Here is an 11,101-nt window from a genome sequence, read left to right on the forward strand (position 1 = left end):
TGATAACGGCTCCTGCCCGGCTCACAGTGCTCTGCCGTCATAGAGGCGGCAGGGCAGCACATTGCGGCGGGGACAGAGCGGCGACAGTGGCGGGGACGGGCTGGGGCGCGCGGTCAATGGGACGTAGAGTTTACGTCCGGTTAGAACCTCAGCGCCCCCTGCCTGCCGTAGATTTGTACTGCGGCGGTCCCTAATTGGTTAAAGAGGAAATGTCGCGAAGATCTTAAAATTTAAAACACATACAAATAAGAAGTACATTTCCTCCAGAGTAAAATGAGCCATAAATTACTTCTCTCCTGAGTTGCTGTCACTTACAGTAGGTAGTAGAAATCTGACATTACCGACAGATTTTGGGCTAGTCCATCTCTCCATAGGGGGATTCTCAGCATGGCCTTTATTCTTTATAAAGACATTCCCTGAAAAAGATTTATGTAATGATGCTGGCCAGCCTCCCTGCTTGCTGCACACTATTTTGGCAGTTGGACAGAGCAACTGCCATTCACGAAGTGCTTTTAAAAATAAAGAAAACCCCGAGAACCCCCCCTGAGAAGATGGGCTAGTCCAAAATCTGTCGGTAATGCCAGATTTCTACTACCTACTGTAAATGACAGCAATATAGGAGAAAAGTAATTTATGGCTCATTTTACTCTGCGAGAAATGTACTTCTTATTTGTATGTGTTTTAAATTTTAAGATTTTCGCAACACTTCCTCTTTAAGCTGTCTGGAGGGGTATGGAATATCACATCCATACATGGAATCCTGGACAGGATTTGGCCTTTGTGGCTACCCGTAGAAAGCTGCTTTACTTGCCTTGGCCTCACGATATCCCCGTTCTGGAGAAGGATTGGTCATTTTCAGCTTCTGCACTCTACTTGTCCCCTCAGGTCACCAGAAGCAGATAGACCCGGATATCTTCCGCGACTTCTACAACTGCTGGAAAGAGACAGAAGCGGAGGCTGAAGAGGTAGACCTTCCCTCCATCGTCACCGAGAAGCTGGATCAGAACGAGTTTGTGTACAAACTGTCCAATTCGGTGAAGACCAACCTCGGAGTGGGGAAAATCGCCATGACCCAGAAGAGGCTCTTCCTGCTGATAGAAGGAAGGCAGAGCTACGAGGAGATCGCTATATTCCGCAATATAGAGGTGGGGATCGCTGACTCGCGGTGAAGTCATGTGATAAAACAACTAAAATTGATAATAAACTGAGAAAAATAATTGTATCTATCCTCATACTCCTAAAAATATGTTTTTAGATATTCCAGTTTTGCTATGTTTAAAAACTTAAAGTATATTTGTTTTTTTCTCAGCTCTGTGACACAGCTTGTTCTGTGTCTAAGAGCTAAAACATATGAACTATTGACTATTTATTTTTTATCTAAAGGCACATACCCACCACGGGACTTTTCCCGCGATTTGATGAGCAATTTAACTAGCAATCATTTCCACAATTTTGCAATGTGGGTACGCGTGTGCAGTTAGGCAAATGATCTTTTGCAAAAGCGGGAACTATTCTTTGCTTCCGTTATGTGCCGGTCTAACGTCACTTGCTAACTGGTAAAATTACAGGTTGAAGGACAAACCATCAGACTGACTTGTAATTAATTTGCGAAAAAGTAACATAGGAGAAACGTTTCTGCACTGTTTATTCATTCTTAGCCTAGCTCAAATGAATCTGATAATTTTGATAGGCAACGGCAATTCTATCAGCTTGTGAGTGAGGTAGAGATTTAAGTACTAACCCTTCCAGTAACTTGAAAAACATTTATATCGGTTTTTCCTGTTACGTTTATGCTGTGTTTCATGCTTAGACCATAGGTGACGTTTGAGTATCCTACCAATTATTCTTAACAATAAATTCTGGTCTAAATTTGAAGCTGATTGCCCTCTTCCCCAGAAATCCTTTCACCTGCACCAAAATCCCTGTGCAGACATGAAAATCATGGTGAATGAAATTACTACTAGTGATTGCTGTGGCTGACAGTCTGATGTTGGCTTCCCCAAGCTTTTGTGATCATCAAGTTTGGGGGAGACATGGTGGAAAGTCTTTTAGCTGATAGCTTTGTTCCTACCTGTAGCTGCGTCCAGAGTCTCTTCTGGAGATGAGCTAAAAAGGAAACTTTAAAGCAGGAGGATTAGCCATACTATGCCAGGGAAAAAAAACACATATATAAGTAGATAAATACTTGATCTACTTACATAACACATGTATTATACTGTCCACGTTTTGATTTCAGTGAATGTTATATAGTAAATGACGAGAATTCTGTTCCTGGTGGGGGCCATGTCTTTTGCCCACAGTTAAGGCTAACTCGTGATGTCATTTCTGCCCTTTACTTTTTTTCTTGTCTCCTCCAATCACTGAGTCACCTCAGCCTTGCTTGTAAACACGTGAGTAGGGGATCAGGTTTCAGATAAGCAGCAGGTAGAGAAATACAGGGAAGAGGAGGAATATATTATAGATAAAAAGAACCCCCAGCATGCAATTCTTTGGCACCGACTACTAAAGAGCCAGTGCTCCTAAGGTATATGATAACTCCAAATCATAACAGCAGAAAAAGTTTTGAAAGTTTTTAATGCAGGATTAGCAACTTTATCACTTAATACACTCAGACCAGTTGCTGTTGAAATTTGATTTTTATGGTGACGATACCGCTTTAACTCAGGTTTAAACTTCCTCCCATTGAGTTGCCGATACCCCCTTTCCCACAAGAAATCTGTGCCTTTTCTCCGATATCGCATTACGGATGTGTGTATGACTGATATTGTGATGAGAATCCCTCCCACAGTGTGATTTCAGTTCCATGGGCCAGATGGTTTCCTGATTGTGAACGTTGTTGCATTTAGAGAAAAGGCAGCTGTTTTCAACTGCCAAGCAAGCAGTATCCTCCTCTGTCCACATATGTCTCTCAGTAGTAGAAATGACCTGTAGGCTCAAGGGGGATCAACAACATACTAATTAGATGGCAAATCTGTAACTTATCTTGATCTATCTTCTAGCGTCTCACTTTGCAATGTCTTGATTGGTTTTGTTACTATCGCTCAGTAAAGTTCCTCCTTAAAGGGACCCTGAGCAGTAAATAAAATCGAAATTTGGAGTTACCTGGGACTTTCTCCAGCCCCCATAGCCCGCGAGTTCCTACGGCATCTTCTTCTTCCCTCTCCTGGTCCCGCTGGCAGGACTTTGGGTGGCTTCGCCTGGACTGCGCAGGTGGCTTACGGCGACTAGTGTTACTAGCATGCGCAACTTCACCCGAAGTCACCTATTACCAGAGCCACCAGCGGGATCAGGAGAGGGAAGAAGAGGGTGCTGGAGGACCTTGCTGGCTATGGGGGCTGGAGGAAGCCCCTGGTAAGTCTAAATCTTGATTTTATGTACCGCTCCGGGTCCCTTTAAGGCTCTGTAGGAACTTGTTTCTTCCACCTTTAGAAGTAATTGCTAAGCTCTCCTCTCCTGTCTTGTAGGAGGTGAAGGTCTGCACATCGGTGTTCTTGGTGTTACGGATTCCCATGCTCAGGATTAAGGCCTCCACGAGGAAAGACGTGTTTGAGGCAAATCTAAAGGGGGAGTGTGAGCTGTGGAACCTGATGATCAAAGAAATGTGGGCCGGGAGGAAGATGGCAGATGACCACAAGGTGGGTGGTGCAGTGTGACATCCAAAGGCAACCTGAACCACATCATGTCTGGAGAGTCACTGGTGGCCTTCACTTGTCCAGTAATGAAAGAGATATCCCAGAGGGTTTTTTGGGGGGGGAGGGGGGGGGGGAAACAGATGCAAGAAGCAGAGAGCCTGTGTTGAAACCAATCTGAAATCAGAGGCATACGTGTATAAGTACAAGTATCTAGTTGATCATGTTCTTATTGCCAGGAAAGAGGAAATTGCCAGGCAGGCGGAGGCCCTCTGACCTGCCTCCTCCCTGGAAGTAATGTGTTGCTGTGGCAACAGCTGACTCATCACTGCTAAATTGACTAAACTGCACGGCTTTTACTGGCCCAAACATGCTGGTAGTTGGTGTGATTGTCGACATGCTTTTGCAAGTGAAAGTCCTACAGTTTGGTCAGTGTAGCAGTGGCTCTACCAGGAAGGAGGCCAGACAGATGGCTTCCGCCTACCTGGCAACTTCTTGGTTCCTGGCAAAAAGAGCCGGATCAACCAGGTACATATCATATACAGATATAGATAGATATTTTTTTCCGGGGGGGGGGGGGGGGCTTTGACATATTTTAAATTATATTTATTATACCTAGACTTAAAGGAATACTATCGATTCACATATTTTTTTCAATTGACACAGGAATTGTTTGGGAAGTGCTGCTAAGTGCTGGTGTATACATTTTAGTAGCAACTTCTTTGTTTACTGTTAGCAATATACATTCAAAGTTTACTGACAAAACTGATGAGCCATGAGGAGAGGGGAAATTCCCCTCACACTTGATCAGTTAACTCTATGTGTAGCTCTGTGTGTGACAGAGAAGAGAGCTCCCAACAGCTGCAGATCCTGTGTCCTGTGTTTCTGACTGAAGTGTCTGAAGAGAGCAGAGGAAATGTAACTAATTGTCACAGCTTTTCATACTGTTTTTGCTTTCAGAGTTTGATATGTTTGATATTTGCTTTCTGTAGTCTGATATGCAACTCTGGCTGTGCGTTGAAGCAGACACCCCTTCTGCAATTGATTTGTCCCAATATAGCTAAATCCTACCCTCAATAAATTACAGCTTTTGCCTCTGATATTTAACATGAAAAGTAGGAAAATGTTTACACAGCTACTTAGACATTATTTGTACATTGTCATTTTAGAACACTTGGTTATTAATAGTGTTCCTTTAAGTACAAAAAGTTGTTATTGGACCTCCATCCCACTTTAAAATACTTTATTAAGTTTGTTTATCTGTGATTTATCATTTCTTTAACCTCAAAACTTGCTCCAGGTGATTTCCAGTGACAAATTCAAGTACCTCCTAAGCCCTATATATATATATATATATATATATATATATATATATATATATATATATATATATATATATATATATATATATATATATATATATATATATATATATATATATATATATATATATATATATATATATATATATATATATATTTTACATACCGTATTTATTGCTGTTAGCTGCGTTTTATTGGTCCAATTCCAGCCTGCATTCATATACAAGAAATCTCCATCAGCACAGAATTGTTCGCATCTTATTGGCCATGAATGATTAGTAAATGAGGCTGTGTGTGATCCTCTCATATATCGTGCGTGCGTTGACCTACGTTAGAGCTCTGTTTTTCTCCATCACGCAGGACCCTCAGTACATCCAGGAAGCTCTGACCAATGTGCTGCTCATGAACGCTGTAGTCGGCGCCCTTCAGACTACAAAGTCCATCTATGCCGCCTCCAAGCTCTCTTACTTTGACAGAATAAAGAGCGAAGGTCAGTTGTGGTATTATTGGCATTGAAAGCAAATCTGTACGAAAATAAATGTATGGGATGAATAATTGTATCTGCAGTAATAACGCTAAATAGAACTTTCCTGGAGTCTCTGATTCTTATTTTTAAGGGTCTAAAATCTGGGTCTGAATCTTGAATCAGATATAAGGATATATGACATGGCTACTGCTTATTCAGCCCCCACACAGAGAAATGATGACCAGTTAAACTTGTCATCATTATCCTGCTATCATAAGCGTTTGCACAGCCCATAGTGGTTTTATGACCTCTAATTAGTTATTAGGAGACTGACTTCCTGACTGCACAGATAAAGCACTGGTTTATAAAAAAGAAACCACAGACAAGTTCTAAGTGAACTCGATGGACGTACGTTTCTGGATGAACTCAATGGACATATGTCTTTTTTTAACCCAAATAACTATGTAACTACTTCATGTTTATCTCATCATACCACTTCAATTCAGGTACCCATTAACACAGCATAGTCATTGTAATGGTTTTAAAAAAAAAAAAGTATGCCGCTTGAAAATGAACCAAATGAATCCCACGAAGGTGGAATTCAATTGGTCTATCAGGTCGGCGAGATACACTGCTAACGTCTACTGCCACAACTGAGTGTTATATGGTACACCCCATGTGACATCCCTAGTGGTACACCCCATGTGACATCCCTAGTGGTACACCCCATGTGATATTCCTGGCACACCCCACTCAGTACACCACTGTCATACAATATCTGCCTCTTATCTGCCATCCCTATGACAAGTCCTTTGAGGTTATAAAAGCAGAATAAGAAGCAGAAGTCAGATGTGAGAGGATGCCAGCTCCTATACTTTATATAGGATTACTAACAGATAAGAAGTGCAACTCATAATTTAGCGTTACAGCTTCCAGCTGTTAATATCAATGGGTGTTAAGCCACTGAAAGCTTGCATATAGATTTGTTTCAGTATATCCCAGATTGAAATAATTAAAACACGCAGACAAGAGTATTATCACTAAATATAATGTATTCTTGTGATAATGTACAGAGAATATACAAAAGTTACATATAAAAAGGATATGATTAAGATGCCTATTGCTAAGATATCTGCTAACATATTATAATGTCCACCAAAATATATATTGCATGAGATACATACCAGTTCCTAAGAGCGTATAACGTAGCAGAGCAGCAGCATAGAGTTCTGTCTTGTTGTTACCTCTATCTTTATAGTGTTAAACAGAAAATGAAACTAACTCATCCTGCTAATTAACATACGCGTATGTCATAGCAAATTACACCATCAGAAATCGTTTCTGGAATGTAATCTGCTTTCAGTTTCTCTTTGTAACCTATGGGCTTGATTCACAAAAGAGTGCTAACTGTTAGCACGGCCGTTTTCGCGATCGCGAATTTTCACGCGAAACGATAACGTTTTTGCGCGCAAATGCGATTTTTTTTGTGGGAAAATGATATAAATTTCGCACACAAAACATTATCGTTTCACGCGAAAATTCGCGAGCGCGCACAATGCGAAAATTCGCGCGAAAAATGGCCGTGCTAACAGTTAGCACTCTTTTGTGAATCAAGCCCTATGAGTCATACTAGGAGACCCCTGCCAAGTATTAGCTAATGTGCTTGCTAAAATATTTCAGCTATTGGTTAGGTCATTCTCAGCGTGGGAATAAATGAGAATAATTTCACATCATTACACTTAAAAGCAAGATACAAAAACTGGTTATACAAAAACTGATTATTAATCATTTCAACAGTAATTTTGAGTCTATGACCTAAAAGAAAATCAAAAGATAAAAATTAATGAAATAAGGAAAGAATGCAATGTTATATATTTGCCAGGAAGAGCAAAAATATTTCTAAACTAGTCATATCATGCAGTGGTGATTGGTGGACCTGTTGTTGCCTGTGGGGGTGGAGCTGAGAAAGTGGGAGGGAAAAGGAAATCATGGGAGGGGCTTTAACGTCTAGCTTGGCAACTTGCTGCATTTTGCTGCTGTTATGTTTTCTTTTTTATTTCTTTATGATCAGTAAGTGACTTCACATAAGCTGTGTGCCGGGCATTGTTAGGTGTATGATGGATGGAAATGTCAGAAAGCCTTTTAATTAACCAATTAATCATAAATATTGTGTTCTGCACAGTTCCTATGATGATCCCAAAGACCACCTCGCAGACGTTGAAGCACAGGATTAACCCCTCGTCGGGGGAGGTGGGCTCTCGTTCGGTGAATGTGCTGCTCTACACTCCAGGTGAATAAGGAGCTTCTCCAAACTCTCTCCAGCCAATCAGATCATTCCCCCACCATCTCTCCAACCAATCAGATCATTCCCCCACCCCCACCATCTCTCCAACCAATCAGAATATCCCCTACCATCTCTCCAACCAATTAGATCATTCCCTACCATCTCTCCAACCAATCAGATCATCCCCTACCATCTCTCCAACCAATCAGATCATTACCAACCATCTCTCCAACCAATCGGATCATTCCTGCCCTGCTAGACCTGTCTGGTGATTCGTTAGTCCTTTATTGTGACATGGCAATGTATGAGAGGAACAACAGTCCAGCCAAGATTTGGTCGCCACACAAGCCATCCAAACTGGAGCTTCCTTAGATTGACACTAGGTGGCGTGTGCATGTGTGGCCTGGTGTTCGTGGATGAGAGCTCTGATTGGCCGGAAGCTGCTGTCAGAGCTGGGCAGGGTTAGTTTAGCCTGCTGGGAAGGGAGCTGCACACCCACTACACTAAGAACTATACTACGGGTGTCTGATTTTAATCCTTTTTTTCTTCCCTTTTAATCATCTATTTAACATAAGACTTTGAACATCAAACAGCTTGTAGTGTCCAGCAGGGAAATAGTATAGACCATACAGCAGACAACACAGGGTATAATCTGCATCTCTACCTGTGGCCACAAGAAGCAGAAGAGATGAAGAACAGAGAGGGTCAAGGATAGAAAACCCTGGAAGTGGAGCCACTGCCTAATGCTTCCAGGCACACTGATTTCCTATTGAGGTTCCTTCACTTAGACTTTGGAGTTCCACTTCCCCCGCCAGGCAGCAGTGCTAGTTTTAGTTGGCCCAGAGTTACCCCAGTACTTGCTATATCTAGCCAGCATTCCTTGTTCTGCCACCCAAGGAGGCTTCTAATGGGAGACCAACAACTCCTCACAGTCTTTGCTTCGCTTTAGACATCATGGTTGGGGCTTTATGGCTACTGTAGTGGTGGCGTACACCAACCCCCACCATACTTCACCCCAACAGGCATTCCCTTACTTGACGTTGCCCAGGTCCCACCACGAGCAGGTGGCGAGCTTGGCACAAGTGCTCCTGAATGTACTGTACAAGATACAGAGGCGCCAAAAGAATAAAAGGTAATTAAATGAACTTAAAAAACCAACTGGTTAAACAGAGGAGGCAGCGGTGGTCTTACCCCCTCCAAACAGACACAGGCAAGGACTGCGATTCAGACAGTCAACAATTTATTCGGAACTCCAAAAAACAATGCAACGCGTTTCACGGGCCATACATCCCGCTTCCTCAGGCAAAATACAGTAGGAGTCACAGCTGCAGAAAATACACAGACAGACAACCAGAGGCATAGAATCGTCAAAGTGATGATATGATACGGCTGGCCCAGGACCATCTATCCCGCAGAGCTCTGATCCTGCAGACTGACTTGCGTTTCTGCTTACAGGCCAGCTGGACGCCTCTGGGCAGGACGACACCCCCAAGCTGTGGTGCGCTATAGGAGAGGGGAAGGTAGTCGTGTTTAACGCTTCCACCTGGTCCATCCAGCAGAACTGCCTGAAAGTGGGGAAGGCCAAACTGGTGAGCTCCGGTGTTATCAATAACCTATTTTTCACGTGTTCGTTTTACTAATTAATCTGTAAACGTGGCCTTACGGGGGTGGCAATTGTTATATGAAATGGATGTTTTAATAACTCTGCACTCTCTCCTTACTTGTGAACTATGACCCTGGCCTACATAAGCTAATGCCACACAGATCTACGGTGCCCGATTATCTGCCCTCTATAGACTAATACAGGTGATAACGAGTTCTTCCTCTTGGGTGGGAAGGGGGGGGGGGGCATGGAATTGGTTTTAGCTCATACAGGTTCTGGAAAGATGGAGTGGGATAATGTCCGAAAGCCAAGAGCCGAGGCTGCCATACTACATACATACTACATACATGCGTTTCTTTTAAGCTAGTTACTATCCGAATAAAAGGTATTGCACGATAGAAGCGTTTTCTTTCCTTCCTTTTTTGCTAAAACTTCAGACAAAAATCCTGCCCATGAGAAACCAGCTCTGGAAGATCCGGCTTGTTCCACCCATTGCCAGATGACACTTTTTTAGGGTGATTGCATACACTGAGGGACAGCCTTTGGTTTTAAAACGGTTGTTTTTACTGATGATGTTTGTCTCCCTCTAGAGGTGCATGGTGGGAGTGGATCAGAACCACGTGTGGATCGGATCGAGTGACTCCACCATTTACATCATCAATGTCCACAGCATGTCTTGTAACAAGCAACTGAATGACCACCGGGAGGCAGTAGTGGACATTGTCCCCGACAACAGCGACTCTCATAAGAGGTAATATTTGCATGATGGTAAATTAATACCTGGGTCCTTTAAAGTGAACCCGAGGTGAGAGTGATTTGGAGGCTGCCATATTTGTTTCCTTTTAAACAATACCAGTTGCCTGGCAGCCCTGCTGATCTATTTGGCTGTAGTAGTGTCTGAATCATATCAGAAACCAGCATGCAGCTAATTTTGTCATATATGACAATAATGTCACCTGATCTGCTGCATGCTTGTTCAGGGGTTATAGCTAAAAGTATTAGAGGCAGAGGATCAGCAGGACAGCCAGGGAAGTGCTATTGCTTAAAAGGAAATAAATATGGCAGCCTCCCATATAACTCTCACTTCCGGCTCACCTTAAAGGGAAGGTGCAAGCAGAGGACTTGGGGGACAATGGTAGCTAGCCTAGTGCTAGCTACAAAGGCTACAACTTTCATTCAAAGAATCCCTCCCACGGACGCAGCCTCAGAAACTGCGTACCGCCAGGGAGGTTAATATGTATGTCATAAGGATTATATTACTGTTAATTTTTGAAAATAAATGCTTTTAATTCGATATATAGAAATTAAAAATCAATTAAACTGAAAAAAAAGCTCCATTACTTCCAGATAAAATATTGCTGCCATACATTGTACTAGGGAAATATTTTTAAATGTTGCAATAACCAGGACAAATGGGCAAATAAAAATGTGTGGGTTTTAATTACAGTAGCATGTTTTATTATAAATCTATAATGGCCGAAAACTGAGAAATAATTAATTCTTCATTTAGTTTCTTGTTATTCCCTTTAAAATGTATTTACAATAAAATAATTCTTACCAAAAAGTACCACCCAAAGAAAGCCTAATTGGTGGCGAAAAAAACAAACTATAGATCGTTTCTGTGTGATTAATAACAATAAAGTTATTGGCGAATTAATGGAAGGAGCGTGATGTGAAAATCATTTTTGTTTTTTTTAAACTTGTGAAACTTCCCCCCCCCCCCTAACTTTTAATTATTAACTATTTGCTATAGCAGAAATCATTCACTTTTGTACAGGGGCATGCACGTGGGGTGGC

At 42.0% G+C, this 11,101-nt stretch overlaps 1 protein-coding gene across 2 annotated transcripts in view; it reads left to right on the top strand.

Moving 5' to 3' along the window:
• Positions 1-11,101, top strand: part of DENND3 (DENN domain containing 3) — a 142,188-nt gene that overhangs the window by 115,864 nt on the left and 15,223 nt on the right. For both annotated transcript variants that reach the window (XM_068238086.1, XM_068238085.1), the window contains exons 15-20: positions 886-1,145; positions 3,465-3,635; positions 5,312-5,441; positions 7,600-7,707; positions 9,157-9,290; positions 9,895-10,055. In XM_068238086.1, the coding sequence (XP_068094187.1) occupies positions 886-1,145; positions 3,465-3,635; positions 5,312-5,441; positions 7,600-7,707; positions 9,157-9,290; positions 9,895-10,055 (964 nt within the window). The remainder of the gene's footprint in view (positions 1-885; positions 1,146-3,464; positions 3,636-5,311; positions 5,442-7,599; positions 7,708-9,156; positions 9,291-9,894; positions 10,056-11,101) is intronic.

The sequence above is a fragment of the Hyperolius riggenbachi genome, chromosome 5 (assembly GCF_040937935.1).
Source record: "Hyperolius riggenbachi isolate aHypRig1 chromosome 5, aHypRig1.pri, whole genome shotgun sequence".
Classification (NCBI taxonomy): Eukaryota; Metazoa; Chordata; class Amphibia; order Anura; family Hyperoliidae; genus Hyperolius; species Hyperolius riggenbachi.